The sequence below is a fragment of the Erinaceus europaeus genome, chromosome 6, assembly GCF_950295315.1.
Source record: "Erinaceus europaeus chromosome 6, mEriEur2.1, whole genome shotgun sequence".
NCBI lineage: Eukaryota > Metazoa > Chordata > Mammalia > Eulipotyphla > Erinaceidae > Erinaceus > Erinaceus europaeus.
Window position 1 is genome coordinate 28,351,741 of NC_080167.1, and position 18,810 is coordinate 28,370,550.

General features: G+C 38.4%; 1 protein-coding gene across 4 annotated transcripts in view; it reads left to right on the top strand.

Moving 5' to 3' along the window:
- Positions 1-289: 289 nt before the first annotated feature.
- The window catches only part of TARBP1 (TAR (HIV-1) RNA binding protein 1), an 81,290-nt gene continuing 62,769 nt past the window's right edge, over positions 290-18,810 (top strand). For 2 of the 4 annotated variants that reach the window (XM_060191977.1, XM_060191976.1), the window contains exons 1-7: positions 299-1,485; positions 3,493-3,590; positions 5,523-5,592; positions 10,346-10,494; positions 11,262-11,314; positions 14,799-14,896; positions 17,009-17,144. In XM_060191977.1, coding sequence (XP_060047960.1) covers positions 570-1,485; positions 3,493-3,590; positions 5,523-5,592; positions 10,346-10,494; positions 11,262-11,314; positions 14,799-14,896; positions 17,009-17,144 — 1,520 coding nt within the window. In that variant the 5' untranslated portion in view covers positions 299-569. Of the gene's footprint in view, positions 1,486-3,492; positions 3,591-5,522; positions 5,593-10,345; positions 10,495-11,261; positions 11,315-14,798; positions 14,897-17,008; positions 17,145-18,810 lie in introns of all 4 variants that reach the window. The other 2 variants (XR_009550207.1, XM_060191975.1) reach the window with 2 other exon arrangements.

Below are 18,810 nucleotides of genomic sequence, written 5' to 3' on the forward strand. Positions count from 1 at the left end.
ACTGACAAATAACCAAGACAGCACCATGCAATGTAAACTGAGGTTCTGTTTCTGTATTTAACAGCAATGCTGTCAGAAACGCAAAAATACAGACACAGAAACTAACATTTCTGAGACTGCATGTGAGGGTACAAGCGTTGTGCGGGAAGAGCTGTTTGCTACAGTAAGCTTAGGCAGTTGATTCTAAGAGCTGGGGCTGGGGATGAGCGTGTTTCAGTACTTTTAAGAATCTTTCAGTAAGTCGTTATGGTGTTTGTTTTTTGTCCAGAATCCATTTCAGAGTTACTGTATCGACTTGCACCCAGGCAGTTGGCGTAAATACTAAATTCATGTTTAGCAAGATAATCTTTTCATCTTAAAAAAAAAGAGAGAGAAAAAAACAATAGTTGGGGCAGGAGACAGGATGAGGTTTCTGACAGCTGGAGGAGCCAGTATAAAGCGCTCTTTCCAGTACTGCCGGCCGCCAAGCCACGCCCAGTCAGCGCGTGCCGGCGCCTCGTGAACGCGCACGCACCCGCGCACGCCTGCGCCTTCCTCCGCGCGCCCGGCGGCGGTAGCGCGCTCAACAAATGGAGTGTGTGCTTGCGGAAGCGCTGCTCTCGCAGATCCCGGACCCCCGGGTGCTGTTTGGGGCGCTGTGCCGCGGAGAGGCGTCCGTAGAGCGCGTGGAGACACTGCGCTTTCTTTTGCAGCGATTGGAGGAACAGCAGGCGTGCGGCGACGGCGGCGCGGCCGCGCTCCCGGCGGCGGCCCGCCAGGTGGCCGTGGAGTACTTAGTGTCTCTGATGCGGGCTGGCCCCGCGGTTGACCCGGGCCATCAGCGCCGCCGTCTGCTGAGGGCGGCGGGTGCAGCCTTGCGCTCCTGCGCGCGTCTGGCCGAGGGTCAGCAGCTGGCGGCCGCCCTCGCGGAGGAGGCGCTGCGAGACCTGTGTGCCGGGTGGCCGGCGTCCGGGCCAGAGGGCGCTGCCCGGGCTCCGCGCGCCGAGGCGGCAGTGGAGGTGCTGGCGGCCGTCGGGCCATGCCTGCGGCCCTGCGAGGACGAGGGGCTGCTGCGGCGAGTGGCGCGCGTCTCCCTGGCGCTCGCCCTGGGCGGGGAAGGGGGTGAGGCCGGGCCCGCCGAGGATGTGGCGGCGCTGGTGACCGGGCGGCTGCTGCCCGCGCTGGGCCAGTGCGGCGGGCCGGCGCTGCGGGCCGTGTGGGATGGGCTGGTCGGGCCCGGGGCGCCCTCGGAGCTGGGCAGCGTGGGCCCGAAGCTGCTGGTCCTCAGCGCCCTGGCGGAGAAACTGTTGCCGCAGCCGGGGGCGGGGGCGGACACGGGCCCGGATGCGCGGAGCTGCTGGCGCTTCTGGAGGAGCGTGCAGGCGGCCTTGGCGCAGGCCCAGGACGCGCTAACGCGCAAGCGCGCGCGCTACCTGCTGCGGCGGGCGGTGGAGGTGTCGGCGGAGCTGCGCGCAGACTGCTCCTGCAGCCTCCAGGACCGAAACGGTACAGCCCCCTTCCACAACTAACTTGACTTTAGGGGAGAGAGTTCCCTGGTTGCAAAAACCAGTCCTTCGGCATCATCTCTGAGATACGGTTCCCATATCGCTGAAAAAGCTTGGGATCTCATTTTGAGGGCAGTGACACAAAGTAGCTGAGAACAGTTTACGTTCAGTATCTGCAGGGCTTTTACATACCCAGCTTGGTAGCTGTGTTCTAAGGGCAAGCAAGGATTAACTTTCATCAGATTAAATGAACAGTTATTTCCAATGAATTGAGTCTTGATTGTTAAAACTTTGTCATAGAGCTCAGATTCTTTTGAAATTGCCTTTTTGTAGACTTCTTAAAGTTTTACTAATGTTTGTTAAACATATGATCCATAAGCCAACATCTTGACGGTATTTCTCCCACTGATTGAACAGATTTCAGTTGTTTTTTTACATGCTTTTAGAAAACATTCATACATGTATGTGCTTTTTAAAATATCAGTATGACTTTTATTAATAATTTGATAGTGGCTTACATGGTTGTAAGATTACATGCGTTTAGTTCCATACCGCACTTACTACCAAATTTCTTTTGCCCCCATGGTAACTGCCAGAGCTCTCTTAAAGCCTTGGGAGTTTGTGTTTAATCACGAAACAAGAGTAGGTGAAATAACAAGTCATACCTTTAATTTGGCGTGTTACTGTTGATTGTCTTGTTCACTGAAATGTGTGAAAATACACGTTACCCCTCTTAGTTTCTGCGTTATCAAAATGGGTTGATTTAAAATTGACTCAGTAAATTGAAATACTTGGGCTCTTGGTAAAGTGTGTGGTCCACCGACAGAGCTATCTCCTGGCTTTAGATTTACCTCTTTCAGCTGATTTTTTTTTTTTTTTGATGTTTACTGGCATGACTTCATATGTAGTTCAAAAAATCCATTGTTACGATTTTGGTTAGTTGTGAACATTTACAAGATTAAGACTACAAATACATTGTCCACAGGAGGAGATTACAGTTTCTCTGCAAGTTTTTCCTAGAGTTATTTCATTTAAACATTTTTTGTTTCTTTTGATACTTACCAGCTTCAAAATTTCATCCAGTTCTTTCTACAGACAAAATTTGATCATCACGTAGTTTATGCACTTTCTTGAAATCTTAGGACCCTTAGCCAGTTAGTTGCACAGCTGACACTTATATCTACTTTCATCATCATTGCCTTCACTGGTACCATGCTAGAGAACTCTGGAGTTCATATTGTCTTTTTTTTTTTTTTTCTCTCCAATTTACTCTTTGGTATAGTGTATTTTCCAGTGGTTGTTGAAGTACAATGCTTGTGTCCTTGGTAATTCCATCAAATGATATTTTGTATCTGATAAATTTTTATTTCTATCATTTGTATCTGATACTTCTTACATTGGGTTGTTGGAAAAGTCATGGTGTATTTTTTCTGTGCAAAAATGAATCATGACTTTTTCAACAACTCAGTTTTTTTTAAAAATATATTTATTTATTCCCTTTTGTTGCCCTTGTTTTATTGTTGTAGTTATTATTGTTGTTGTCGTTGTTGGATAGGACAGAGAGAAATGGAGAGAGGAGGGGAAGACAGAGAGGAGGAGAGAAAGATAGACACCTGCAGACCTGCTTCACCGCCTGTGAAATGACTCCCCTGCAGATGGGGAGCTGGGGTTCAAACCGGAATCCTTATGCTGGTCCTTGTGCTTTGCACCACCTGCGCTTAACCCGCTGCGCTACAGCCCGACTCCCAACTCTTAGTTTTTAACTCCTGAAAATTAACATCTGTTCATGCATGCTATTGGCTAGTACTTCCATTAGATTTCTTAATATTAATCATAATCTCAGTTCTGTTACTGAATCCATCTCTGACTTTGGTTTTATTTTCTGTTTTTGCAATGGCTCGCTTCTTTCTTTCTTCCTTTCATAGAGGCTGAAGCAAATAATTGTGTATAGAGAAACTTTAAAAATTGCAAAAAGAGTTAACAAATTGACTTTTTTAAACCATGTTAGGCCCAAGTCTGTTTTGGTGGGATGAAAAGAAAAAAGATGAACTTCTAAAGTTTTGGGAAAACTATATTTTAATTATGGAAGCTCTGGAAGGAAATCAGGTGAGTGTTTATATATTTTAACAAATCATGCATAGGTAGTCTTTTTTTCCCAAACATTCTATAGAAGCAATTCAAAAGGACCAGAATTGTGTGTGTGTGTGTGTGTGTGTGTGATTAATAGTAGGTTACAAGATTGTAAGGTTGCAGTATATAGTTCCGTAGCACACCAACCACCAGAGTTTTGTGTCCCTACCCTCCCACCACCCAAAGATAACCACTATAATTCTCACAAGTTTTATAAACAGCTGCCTTCCATCCTTCTTTCCGTCCTTCCTTCCTTTCTTTTTTTTTCCTTCTCAAGCTCATGTGTATCAGTTCTTTAGCTTCCACATATGAGTGAAACCATTGGGTAGTTATCTTACATTTCTTTACTTATTTTGCTAAGCATAATCACCTCCAGTTCTGTACATTTTGTCCCAAAAGACACAGTTAAAAAAACCCAACTTGGATATAGTAAAGTACAAGTGTACAGGTGATCCTTGACCAACTGTGGGCAAGGGCTTCAGACCCCCTACCCTACCAGTGCAGTTGAAGCTCATTGTATAACTCCTGAGGTTGGTTGAATCCATAAGTGCAGAACCTGCAGATAGAAAATGACAAACTTAAGAGTGAATATGAGCAGTTGAAACTCTGTTGCTCAGTAACTGTACTTGGCTGGCATATAAGTTCAGTACAATTAAATATAAACTCAGGAAATTAAGGAATAATTTAAGCCACATTAGATTATCATTAAATGAATTTGATTTTTAAACTTTTATCTCGACAGTGACATATAAAGTATTAGTTTTCAGTTGCTCACCATAACAAATAATCGCCAAAGAAATTTGCACGGGACACTTTTACTGAAAGCAATTCTGTGGTAGTTTGTAGTTAAGTCAATAAATTGCTCTATAATTTTGTAGTCTTTCTTATATTTGTACATACCTGGTCCTGAGAACTGATACTTAAAAAAAAATCATTTTAGACTTTGAATGGTTGAAGAAGACTCACTTAAGTTCACACACACACATACACATCTCTGAAGATAACCCATGCAAGTGTGAAATTTTAATTTTCATCAGATAGTTGCAAACTCAGATAGTTTCTTAAAGTATGTATTAATGGACCCAGTTTCCAGAATTTGTAATTCAGTTGATCTGTGTGGTGTCCAATATTTTGAATATTTTACAAGATTCCAAATGATACCTTTGCTGTCATTCTGGAATCACGCTTACAGAACCCAATATTTAAGCTGCAGACTACTATGGGACCTGTCATCTTTTTTAAAAAAATTTTATTTATTCCCTTTTGTTACCCTTGTTTTATTGTTGTAGATATTGTCGTTGTTAGATAGGACAGAGTGAGAGAAATGGAGAGAGGAGGGGAAGACAGGGGTGAGAAAGATAGACACCTGCAAACTTGCTTCACCACTTGTGAAGTGACTCCCCTGCAGGTGGGGAGCTGAGGGCTTGAACCGGGCCAGTCCTTGCACTTTGCACCACCTGCACTTAACCCGCTGCGCTACCACCCAACTCCTGGAACCTGCCATCTTTGTGGGTTTCTATGAGTTAAATCGTTAGTAGATGCCAGTTACAAATGGCCACCAGGCATTGCTTGTGAACAGAAATAACAGATTATACATACATGCTAATTTGCAGCTTTCTAATTTCCACAGGTGAAGAAGTAAAGGGAAAGCATTTCTAAATCCAAATGAACTTCACTGCCTTTCCTTAGTCAGTACATCATAAGACTTTCACTGTTTACTAATTCACCAACATTTTGAAGGGTATATGCAATAGATTTTGTTGCAGTGGTATCTGCAACATGTTCTAGTTAGTGTGAAGTACCCAGAAGGGCTCTTGTTACATAAATATATGAAATTTTTCTTACATGTTTAAAATGAATTTTTACTTGTTTTATAATGTTTTTGTTTTTTTCTACTCTTGTTTTCAGATTCATGTGATAAAGCCTGTTTTACCAAAGCTAAACAATCTGTTTGAGTATGCAGTGTCAGAGGAAAACGGTAACGGTTATTTTTATCTTTATTCTTTTTTTAAAATTTAAAAAAAAAAATTTGTTAATACTTATTTATTCATTTTATCTTTTTGTTGCCCTTGTTTTATTGTTGTAGTTATTGTTGTTGTTGTTACTGATGTCATCGTTGTTGGATAGGACAGAGGAAGGGAAAATGGGGAGAGAAAGATAGACACCTGCAGACCTGCTTCACCACCTGTGAATCGATTCCCCTTCAGGTGGGGAGCTGGGGACTTATGCCAGTCCTTGTGCTTTGTGCCAACTGTGCTTAACCACTGCACTACTGCCCGACTCCCTATCTTTATTGTTTTACATAATTTTTAGGTTTTTTTTCTTTGATTTTATAACTTGTTTTTGTTCATTAGAAAATTTAGACAAGCCAGGAAAGTGTAAAGAACATATGAATCTGTTGTGACCAAGAGTACCACTGTCAAGCTATCAGTGTTTCATATATTTAACTATAGTACTGATTGTTCTTAAAGTTTTTTTCTTCCATCGTAATATACCCACTGACATTTGTTCATATACTTAGTTGATAAGAACATACTTTTAGGCAATAGTAGGTTATTTTATTTAAAAATAATTTAGAGATATGTTTAGTTTTCTGAATTAAAAAATTTATTATCTTTATTTATTTATTGGATGGAGACAGAAATTGAAGGGGAGGAGGAAGTTAGAGAGGAAGAGAGATACCTGCAGCACTGCTTCACTACTTGCAAAGCATTCCGTCGACAGGTGAGGACTGGGGGGGCCTTGAACCTGGGACATTGTGCATTGTAACATGTGCTCAACTAGATGCTCCACGACCCCTGTGAACTTTTTACTATAGGAAATTTCTAGCAGTTCTAGGAAAGTCTTATTTATGTTAATCCCATCACTCCTATCAGCAGTGATCATCTTATGACAGACCTTTTTCTTTATCATGCAGCCTCCCCTCCTTCCCTTTCTCCCCATCAAATGGCTTAGAATCCCTAGAAAGTATAGATTTTCATCTACTATTATTTCCTTATGTCCTTAAAAGATAAAGACCTTGAGTTTGATCCCTATTAAACATGAGTACCATGAATAGAACCAAGAATGAAAATCGATTAGTGGAGTGGTGATTTGATCTCTCTTTCTCAGAATGTAGACTAAAAAAAAAAATTGGGGGCCAGGTGGTGGCAAACCTTTTTGAGTGCACTTGTTACAATGCGCAAGGACCCAGGTTTGAGCCCTCCATCCCCACTTGTAGGGGGAAATCTTTGCGAGTGGTGAAGCAGGGTTGCAGGTGTCTCTCTGTCTTTTTCCCTTTCAGTCTCCCCCCTCCTCTCGATTTCTGGCTATCTCTATCTAATAAATAAATAAAGTTAATAAAAAAATTAAAAAGTTCTTTAAAAAAATTGGGCTGGGGTATGAGCTTAGCAGTATTACACATGTGCAAGCCCCGAGTTCGTTTCATAATTCTGTATTTAAAAAAAAAGATAGATTCTCTGATAATGTTTGAGTGATGGCATACTCTACATTTTTTTTTTTTCCTCCAGGGTTATTGCTGGGCTCGGTGCCTGCACCATGAATCCACCGCTCCTGGAGGCCATTTTTCCCCTTTTGTTGCCCTAGTTGTTGCAGCCTCGTTGCGGTTATTATTGCCATTGTTGACGTTGCTTTGTTGTTGGATAGGACAGAGAGAAATGGAGAGAGGAGGGGAAGACAGAGAGGGGGAGAGAAAGCAGACACCTGCAGACCTGCTTCACTGCCTGTGAAGTGATTCCCCTGCAGAGGGGGAACCGGGGGCTCGAACCAGGATCCTTCTGCAGGTCCTTGTGCCTTGCGCCGTGTGTGCTTAACCTGCTGCACTACCTACCGCCTGACCCCCATAATAAGTGTTTTTATATCTTATTTATTTATTTATTTATGAGAGGGATAAGAGGAGAGAGAGAACAAACCAGATATCACACTGGCACATATGCTGCTGGGGATCAAATTCAGGACCTCATGCTTGAGAGTCCAGCACTTTATCCTGGATCACAGTATAATAACTTTAAATATGGCTTCTAAGTCCTCAAACAGTATTATAGTTTTTTTTAAATGAAGGGGTTTAATGGTTTACAGTGCAGTCATTGCCATGTGCATATAATTTCATTATATAATAGGCCTCCACAGAGTTTTCTTCCTATCTTCCCTCCTCCTCTCTCCTCAGAGTCCTTTGTTTTGGTGCAATACACCATGCCCAGTCCATGTTACACTTTGTGCTTTCCCTCCCATGAAAATTCTTTTAGGAGAAATCAAATGGGGGCCCAGCGGTAGCGCACTGGGGTGGGGCTGTGGTGCACTGGATTAAGTGCGCATAGTATGAAGCGCAAGGACCTGCACAAGGATCCCAGTTCGAGCCTCTGGCTCCCCACCTGCCTGGGGGTCACTTCATAAGTAGTGAAGCGGGGTCTGCAGGTATCTGTCTTTCTGTCTCCTCTCCCATCTCAATTTCTCTCTGTCCTATCAAAAAAATGGCCACAGGAGTATTGGATTCATAGTGCAGATATCTAGCTCCAGTGATAACCCTGGAGGCAAAAAAAAAAAAAAAAAAGGAAAGAAATCAAATGAAATTGCAACTCTCTAGTATTTTATAAAATTAAGTTGAGATTAGTGAAACAGCTAAATAAAGACTAATATTTTTTTGTGTTCATATGAGTGATAGAATGCTACAATATCGTATTTACACATGAGAATTATCCTGGGTAGGTGAATTTTAGTGCCTACTGTAGGTAATTATAGCTTCAGTTGTTTGGTCCCCTTAAGAACTGAGCTTAATTCAGCGGATTTATTATTATTTTTTTCTTTTCTCTTTTCTTTTTATAAAGATTCTTTTCTTTTAATTTTTTAAATTTATTTTCCCTTTTGTTGCCTTTGTTTTATTGTTGTAGTTATTGTTACTGTTGTTATTGATGTCGTTGTCGTCATTGTTGTTAGATAGGACAGAGAGAAATGGAGAGAGGAGGGGAAGACAGAGAGGGAGAGAGAAAGATAGACACCTGCAGACCTGCTTCAACGCCTGTGAAGCGACTCCCCACCTGGGAGTCGGAAGCTCCAACGGTTGCTTTGCGCCATGTGTGCTTAACCAGCTGCACTACCGCCAGACTCCCTTCTTTTTTTTTTTAATTTTTTTTCTGATACACTGAAATTTGTCACAGACTGTAAGGATATGTAATCCTATGTGGGGCAAGAATTTAGTTGAACCCTGTTGTGACTTCACTTACAGATTTACTATTAAAATTACTCTCTTATAACCACATTTTGCCCACAGCTTTAAGCAAACCACATCAAATAGCACTGACAGGTTTTGAAAAATTACCATTACTAAAGATGTGAAGAAACATCTTGGTATAAATGACATATAATAGACAATTTATTTATGTAGCAATATACCTTGAGCTAAAAATGCCATTTTTTCCCAGTATAATTAAATGGTATGTTAATAGGCTTCAAAAAAATCTAAGTTACATATCCCATTTTTTGTTTTCTCACATATATAATAGGTATTTCCTTCCTATATATTAAGCATCAAGGTAAAATGTGATGTACGGTATACTATTTTTATTTGATTTTTTTTCTATAAAAAAGTAGTTTTAGGGGAGTCGGGTGCTAGCGCAGCAGGTTAAGCGCACATGGCTCAAAGTAAGGACTTGTTTAAGAATCCCGGCTCAAGCCAGACTCCCCACCTACAGGGAAGTCACTTCACAAGCGGTGAAGCAGGTCTGCAGGTGTCTTATCTTTCTCTTCCCTTCTTTGTCTTCTCCTCCTCTCTCGATTTCTCTCTGTCCTATCCAACAACAATGACATCAATAACAACAATAATAACTACAACAATAAAACAAGGGCAATAAAAGGGAATAAGTAAATAAATTTTAAAAAAAGAAAAAAGTAGTTTTAACTATATAAGTATATGAAACAGCATGTACTGAAACAGAGTGGGGCCATATACTAGAGTAGATAGGGGAGACCTGCACTAGGGATGACACTGAACTTCCTAAATGAGAAGACAGCCCCATGTGCAGAAGCCGGACAATTTGGGAAGGGAGAGATTAGAAAGGCCAGTGTGGTATAGCAGGATAGGTATAAGACCCTAGGGTAAATAGAGTTGATATAGTTGTCAGAGGCAGTTAATACCTTATTTTGATTTTACTCTAAAAACTGTGAGAATCCATTCAAGAATTATAAGCAGAACAGTAACAGTTTCAGTTTTCTATATAAAAATGGGTTAAATAGATAAGAGAAGAGTTTGTTTTGACATCACTCTAAATCTGAAGTTCTAACTTGTATACATGAGTAGTATTTATTTTTTTGTACACTGTAGTTGCTATAGTATTTGTTTATAGTCTTTCTAAATCAGTCTTTGTTTATGAAATGCAGAGTATTAAAGTTATTTTGTTTAGTAAATTATTTCATATATAGTTCAAAACACTTACTTTTGGGCCGTCTTTGGGGATAATGTCATTGGGGAGGATGCCTGCTTTGCCGTGGATGGGATTCAGGTGTGAACCAGACGCCTATTGCACTGGGGTAAGCTTTGGTGCTGTGAAGTCTTTCCTCGTCTTTCTCTTTCCCTCTGTCTCTTTCTTTCTATTTGAAAGGCCCATAGTGGTGAAGCCTGGATGATGACAAAATAAAAAAGTCAATTTTATAGTTTTACATAAGAGTTAGTATGTATTTGGATTTGTTTATGAATATATTTTATAGGTAGTAACATAATTACATGTTTATTTTCACAGATTGTTGGCTCTTTCATCCATCCTGGCATTTGTGTATCTATAAAAGATTGTTTGAAAGTGAAAATAAAATCCTAACTAAAGAAGGTGTTATCCATTTTTTGGAGCTGTATGAAACAAAAGCTCTTCCATTTTCACAAGAATTTTCTGAGGTAATAATAGCCTCTCTTTTCCTTTGTTTTCTTTGCCAAAGGTGTTTTATTGACAGTATGTGCATTAATTAAAGAATTACTGCTGTTTGGTGATGCTGCTTTCCAGTTCTAAGTCAGTGAGCAGAGATTGCTTTTTGAACTATATTTAGTAGTAGTTTTATTTCCTTTTTTTTTTAAATAACTCACAAAACAAAATAAGAATGTGGTTTTAAGTTTAATGATATAGTACCAAGTAAATCACATTATTTCTTAGGTCTTATAATTAAATCTCAATTAGTGGTAACTTTGGTGAACTTTATTAATTGTTTGACTATGTCCTGTAGTGTTTTAATATGTACTACTTTTCATATTCTCCTATCCTTTCTGCACTTTCCATAAATTAATATTTTTGACCAATGTCTGCTAATATTCTTGATATATTTTCTTCTATTGTCTTTTAGGCATAGGGGCTTGTATTTTCCTTTTTTGTTTTGCTTTTCTTTGGTAATTAACCTTTATTTTCCACCATGTGTTCTTTTGCTGGGTGTCTTTCTTATGTACCCAGTATGAATTCTTTGAGAGATCCTATTCATTTTTTTCAGGTGGGGGAAATTCTGATTTGTCTAGTGGAATTGCTGTACTTTATAAGACCTGAATCAAGAGTTCAATTTAACTTACAGCAGCTCTTCTGCAGTTATTATGTAGGATGTTCAGTTAAGAGTAAGCTGACCTTTCAAAATTACAATTACAGCTTAACATAAATTCCTTCTATTATTATTATTTTTTAGTTTATTATTGACCAATTAATGGATGCACTTTCGGAGAGCTCTTTATATAGCAGGTAAATGAATGTTATCTTATTTGGTTGTGAATTTAATATATAAAGTTAATGTAGTTACTAGATATGACCAGATTTTTAAATGTATTTGGTATATAATGCATGTATGTTGTCTAATAAGCACTCAGCCTTTTCTTAACATACACTTCCTTCTATTGTCCCTTTTTTTTTCCTTTTTTCTTTCCTGTTGTAGCCCTTCCAGTCTTAGACTTTTGGAAATTATATCCTAGCATAATTTACATTCTTGGAAATTGTAGTGACTCTGGCTAACTAATTCTTTAAGCATTTTTTCTTTTAACTTTTAGCTTTGACTTATTTTTCCCCCAAACCTGCAGGGAGGAAGCTTCTCGAGTGGTGAAGTAGGGCTGCAGGTGTCTGTCTCTCCCTCTATCTTCCCCATCTCTCTCAATTTCCCTCTGTCTCTAGCCAGTAATAGAAATAAATAAAAATAAAATGTCTTAAAAATAATCACAAAAGTTTGTCAAAAATAAATAATGCAAAGAAATCTCACTTATTTTTTCATCCATAGTCTCCTACTTATGTTTTAGTATATTTGCTTAATTACTTCCTAAAGAAAGAACCTATTTATTTCTGTCTGCTAAGCAGACTTACCCATCTATATTTAGTTCATTGTCTGTCTGTTACTTCACCCCTGATTCATTTATTTATCCATATTAGGAACCAAGAATTAGGCTAGGGAGATAGCTCACTGGGTATTATACCTGCAGTCATGTGCACAACTCAGGTTTGAATCTCTGCATCATGCCTGATGTACTGTGGGAATGGAGAACACTGATGCTGTGATGTCTCCCTCTCTGTGTTTCTTTCTGAATGAAAATATCCTGTAACAGTGAAATTGTACATGCCTATAGTCCTAGTTCCACTAAAATAAATAAATAAATACATAAGCAAATGAATAAAAATCAAGAAGTCTTATCAGCATTTCTTTTGGCCACTAGGGATATTGCTGGGACACAGTGCATGCAGAAAGACTCCACTGCTCCTAGTTGCCATTTTCACCTTTTGATAAGAGAATAAGAGTTAGAGATAGAGAGCGAGGCAGAGAAAGAAACATCTGCAGTGTTGCTCCACTACTTGTGAAACTTACCCCCACAGATGTGAACATACCAGTATTTCCAATTCCAGTTTAATATCACACTATTCACTCTGACTTCCCCTTCCCCAATCATGTGATGGCTATTGTTACCTGTAACATTACACTTGCCACTTTTATCCTTTGAAAACGTTGACAGTGACAACAGTTTTTACTGTTGTGCCTTAGCTTCATTTTTTGAGCATTGGTTCTATTCCTGAACTATTAAAAAATATTAAACTTAGGGGAAGCAAAGTAGATCACTTGGATAGTGTACTTATTTTGTCATGTGTATGACCCAGGTTTGAGTTCAAGACTGAAGACTTGTCTTAATTTGATTTTTGCTTGCCCCCTTGCTTTATTTTGTTATTTCCCACATATAAGTAAGAACATTCAGCATTTTTTGCTTTCTGTAAGTTCCATTAATATTTCTTGTAGGACTGGATTAGTGGAAAAATAAATTCCTTTATTGCTTATCTGACCATCTCTTCATTACATCCTTAGATCTGGCTGACAACTTACTAGATGGAGTATTTTCGAATAGAGGTCTCTTCTATTCAATATTTTGAGTATGCCTTGCCAGCCTTTCTAGCCTTTAGAGTTCCTTTTGAGAAATCAACTGATAATCTTATGGGAGTTCCTTTTTAAGTGACTCTCATCTTTCTTTTGCTACATTTAATATTCTCTTATTACCTTTGATCTTTGTCATTTTTATAATTATGTGTTTTGCTGAGCTTAAGAAATTACTATTGCTAGTTTTCTGATTCAAGTAGAAATTGGAGAGCAGTAAAACTAACTTGGTACTTTCTAAGAATTAACAGGTACAGTTATTATGAAATATCTTCAGTTTTCTAATACGCTAATATGTTCAATTTAATGACAGTGTTCTTTTTAGAAGCATATAGCAGGGGAAAAAAGGACTCTACTAGATGTTAACCATTAAGTGTTCTTGAAGAAGTTATTCATTACTTATAATATGTTGGACTCTAAGGCACGAGGTCCTGAGTTTGATCCCTGGCACTGCATGTGCCTGAGTGATGCACTGGTTCCCTCTCCCTGTCTCTCTTGTTAATAAGTAAATATGAAGAAAAAAAAATAAGTATGTCCTTTAAAAAAAGGTCATACATTTCTTATATGTGACATTCTATGAAATTAACATCCAAGGATTTTAAATTATTGAGTTATATTTTGAAAAATATAACTATTTGCTTTATATATATATTTATTTTTATTGTTGTGTTATGGATGTTGTTGTTGGATAGGGCAGAGAGAAATGGAGAGAGGAGGGGAAGACAGAGGGGGAGAGAAAGATACTTGCAGACCTGCTTCACCACTTGTGAAAGCAAACCCCGCTCCCCCCCCCCGCAGGTGGAGAGCCAGGGGGCTCGAATCAGGATCCTTAATGCTTTGTGCCACCTGTGCTTAACCCACTGCACTACCGCCGACTCCCTATTTGCTTTTAAATTTATTATTTATTATGCATTATTTTTAATCTGATAGGACTGAGAGTAGTTGAGAGGATATTTAGAGAGACACTTGTAGCACATCTTCATCATGCTTGGTAACGTGTGTGCACTCAATTTAGTGCACTGCTGCCCACCCCCCAAAAAACACAGCTTTAAATTATCATTCTTATGACACTATTTCTTTTTAAATTAAAAAAATTATCTTTATTTGGTGGATGGAGACAGTCAGAAAATGAGGGGGAGGTGGAGATAGAGAGACAGAGAGACACCTGCAGCACTGCTTCACCACTTGCAAAGCTTTCCCCCTGCAGGTGGTGACCGGGGGCTCAAATCTGGGTCCTTGTGCATTGGACCATGTGCACTCAACCAGGTGTGTCACCACCTGGATCATTTAAATGACACTATTTTGCATGGTTCATAGATAATGTAATTTCAAAGAAAGCTTAATTAAAAGGAAATCCACATCTACTGAATATGGTATATTACTAACCCATACTCCTTTTCTTGAAAGATCTGGATGATTTTGTAATCAATCAAAATTTTATTCAAAGTAATTCTCAAGGGGTCAAGTGGTGGCACACCTGGTTAAGCGCACACATTACAGTAAGCAAGGACTCAGGTTCAAGCCCCTGGCCCGTACCTGCAGGGTGGAAGCTTCTCGAGTGGTGAAGCAGGGCTGCAGGTGTCCCTCCCCTCTCAATTTCCTTCTGTCTCTAGCCAGTAATATAAATAAACTAATAAAATAAATTAATAAATAAAAATAATTACCAAAGTTTTGTTAAAAAATAAAATGTAGGTTTAGAAAAAGTAGATTTTCCTTTTTGTAATTGTTGAAAAGCTTTTGAGTTGCATTCTGTTTGCTTTGAGTATAATAATTTGCGAATAGATTTTAAATGTTTTGTCTTTTTCTTTTCTTCTTTGTTTTTAGGTTCCCGGGTCAGCTGATAGGAAGTGCCTCTCCATTGGGATTGAAATTACAGAAGTTTTTAGTCACTTATGTTTCACTTCTTTCAGAGGAAATAAAGAGTACGTGTCAATAAAGACAAATACTTGTTTAAGTTTTTAAAAATAAGTATATTGGTTGTGTTATCTTATGACTATCATAATTAATATTTCAGTTGGTGTACTTTTTTTCAGGATATGTGTAGTTTTCAAAATCACACAGATTGAATGTACATCTTTTGTATATAGTATATTACCAGTATTGGCATGAGTAGTTTGGAAGTAATTTTAGTAGGTATGCTCCAGTTTTCTGTCTTTTCTAATTATCTATGTTGATTTTTAAGGTAGCAGTAGATAGTCTTGGTTAAGGGAAAACATGTAACTAGTATGTCCTTTGTGGCAGTGTTTCTCTTTAAATGACAGAAAGATTAGGAGAAGAATATACTTGCTTTATGTAGCATATTGTGTCCTAGAAATGTCCCTCCTCTTCTGACTAGGTGCATATATTTCTTTCTGATAAGTTGGCAAGCAAAATACAAAGCCAGTATTATTTTGTTTGCTAGACACTAGAACTTACTCTACTTTTGAGCTCCTTTTTTCATTCTTGGTTTAGTCACAATGTAATTGTGGGCATGAAGTTTTTCTTTTGTATTTAATCTATGAGTAGAGGAAGATAATGACAATTACTGGCATTTATTCAGAAGTCAGAAAAGAAAAAGAGCAATGGTCTATCTAGCCCAATTTCAGATTTATAGAAAGTTGGAGAAGAGAACTGTTAGGGCCACCCTTTTGTTTGCTAGATTTTAGCAGTTTCTGTAGTGTTGGGTTATTTGCTGACCATATTGACACAGTGATTGAAGTGATTGTGGTTCAGTGCTAGATAACTAGTAGTCATTTGTAATTGTGTTGAGTGAATGTGAGCTGGAATCTTTCCTGTTGCCATTGTATTAGAAATAAGGTGTTAGACAAAAGATAGGAATTGAATTAGTTTAGTTGTAGAAAGGGCAAGTAATATTTACTAGAAGTTACTTGTACCTGGGGCTGCATTTAATTTAAGACATACATTTTATCTGCTCAATCACCTCTCTGGCCACACATTATTTTCTTTAACATCATTTATCCTCCAGTATAGTCGAGTACTAATCTTATGAAATTGAAATAGGTGATTGTTTTCAACAACCTTTCTCAGATGTAATTTATGTACCATAAAATTCACATTTTTAGTGTTCAGTGTAGTGTTTTTTTCCTTCTAGTATATTCACAGTTTATATAACCATCACCACTAATTCCAGAATATTTTCATAATGTCATGCACATTAATAATTGCTTCTCATTTTCCTTTCTCCCTAGCACTTGTCAGCCAATGATTTATTGATATTTGCCTCCATGATTTTCCTGTTCTAGACATTTAATATTGGTGAAATAATGTTTCCTTTTATTTTATGTCTTGTTTCTTTCACTTAACATATTATGTTTTTAAGATTCAACTGTGCTAGGGAGTCGGGCTGTAGCACAGCGGGTTAAGCGCAGGTGGCGCAAAGCACAAGGACCAGCATAAGGATCCCGGTTCGAACCCCGGCTCCCCACCTGCAGGGGAGTGGCTTCACAGGTGGTGAAGCAGGTCTGCAGGTGTCTATCTTTCTCTCCTCCTCTCTGTCTTCCCCTCCTCTCTCCATTTCTCTCTGTTGTATCCAACAACGACATCAACAATAATAACTATAACAATAAAACAAGGGCAACAAAAGGGAATAAATAAATAAAATAAAATAAAAATAACAAAAAAAAGATTCAACTGTGCTATAGCATACATCTTTTTTTTGTGGTTGAATAATATTCCACTGTATAAATATTTCATGTTTTATCTACCCATCCATTAATTGGTAGATAACTTGGGTTGCTTCCACTATTGATGATTATGAATAATGCTGCTATGAATTTTCATATATAAGGTTCTTTTTTAAGAGGAGCTAACAACTGTTTTCCACACTGGCTGCACCACTTAGGGGTCCAATGTCCATATTTTTTTGATAATGCTTATTATCCTCTGCCCTTTTGATCGTAGCCATCATAGTGGATGTGAAGTTGTATGGTTTTTTAATTTGTGTTTTCCTACCTACTGGCTAATGATGCTGAACAACTTTTCATGTGTGCATTGGCAGCAATGACTAATTTTTTTTTTTTTTTTTTGTCTTTCAGGCAGTTTCCTATTCAAGTTTATTCAGAAGATGACAACTAGACATTGGTGTGCTGTTCCCATTTTGTTTCTATCTAAGGCTTTGGCAAGTGTTCCAACATGTAAAGCCCTGGGTCTAGAAGGACTTTTTGCTCTAAGGTAATTTACTTAGTGTATGTTGACATGTGCCTGTTTCTCACACTTTGCATCTCTGTTTTAATTTGTAGTGAGTGATTTTTGTTAGCATTGACATTAGGGTTTTTGAACCTTAATTTTATGTAAGAAATGTAAAATTAAAATCTGTCATTTATGTAAACTTTTTTTTATTAATATTTGGCCATATGTTTTCTTTCTTTTTTAAAAAATATTTATTTACTCCCTTTTGTTGCCCTTGTTTTATTGCTGTAATTGTTGTTGTTGTTATTGATGTCATCATTGTTGGATAGGACAGAGAGAAATGGAGAGAGGAGGGGAAGACAGAGACTCCCCTGCAGGTGGGGAATCGGGGTATTTATGTAAACTTAACCTCCTTTTTGAATTACTGATTTAAAATTGTGCCATAATCATTTTAACATATTTTGATCTCTTTAAAATAGGCCAATCAGATTTTTTTGCTATATCATTAAATAATGTCAGTATTTACTAGGTAGGGATAAAATATCAAATAGTGGGAGCTGGGAATAGTGCAGCTGGTTAAGCACACGTGGCTCAAAGCAAAAAGACCGGCATAAGGATCACAGTTGGAGCCCCCAGCTCCCCACCTGCAGGGGTGTCGCTTCACAGGCATGAAGCAGGTCTGCAGGTGTCTATCTTTCTCTCCCCCTCTCTGTCTTCCCCTCCTCTCTCCATTTCTCTCTCTCCTATCCAACAATGCATCACTAACAACAACAATAACTACAACATAAAACAACAAGGGCAATCAAAGGGAAATAAATATTTAAAAAATTAAAAAACATATCAAATAGTAATATTGATTACAAAGTACTTCAAAAGATCTAAACATTTTTACTTTAAAAATATGTGTTGTATTATTTTTATTTTTTGTATGCTGGGCTTCATGCCTATGTGATTCCATTGCTCCCTTTAGATTCCTTTTTGTTTCAGAAACAGGGAGGGAAGGAGATGGAGAAAGGGAGAGAGAGATACAGGGATATCATAGGATTGTTGATGAAGCTCCCCTTGGTGCAGGTGCTCTCATGTAGTTCTGGGTTTCAAACCCTGCTCCTCACACATGGAAGTGTTTGCTTTACTTGGTAAACTATCTCCTAGTCACCAGTCTGTTGATTTTTAAAATTCTTTTTTTTTTTAATGAGAGAATAATACATGCAGGGAAGGGGGAGGACACCAGAGTCCCTGCTCTGGTTTATGGTGGTGCTAAGGATTGAACCTCAGACCATGGAATATCAGGCGTGAAAGTCTTTCGTATAACCATTATGTGATCTTCTTATCCCTGTTATTTTAAAAGGAGACTTGTTTTATATAAAAAGTGAGCTTTAGGGTGGCAGTAGATAGTATAATGGCTATGTAAAGCGACTTTAATGCCCAAGTCTCTGAATTCCCAGGTTCAATTCTCACACCAGAGCTGAACATTGCTCTAGTAATAAATAAAGTGAGCTGTGATGGAGGTGATTATGCTTAGTGAAATAAGTAAAGAGATAAAAGACAACCAGATGGTTTCTACTCATGTGGAATCTAGAGCTCTAATTCACATAAACTTGCTAAAACAAAACAAAACAAAACAAAAAACCAGAAGTAAGCAAATTGTTTCTTAGATTTGTGAAAACTATGGTGGTTATCTTTGGGAGGTGGGGTGATCAGGATACAG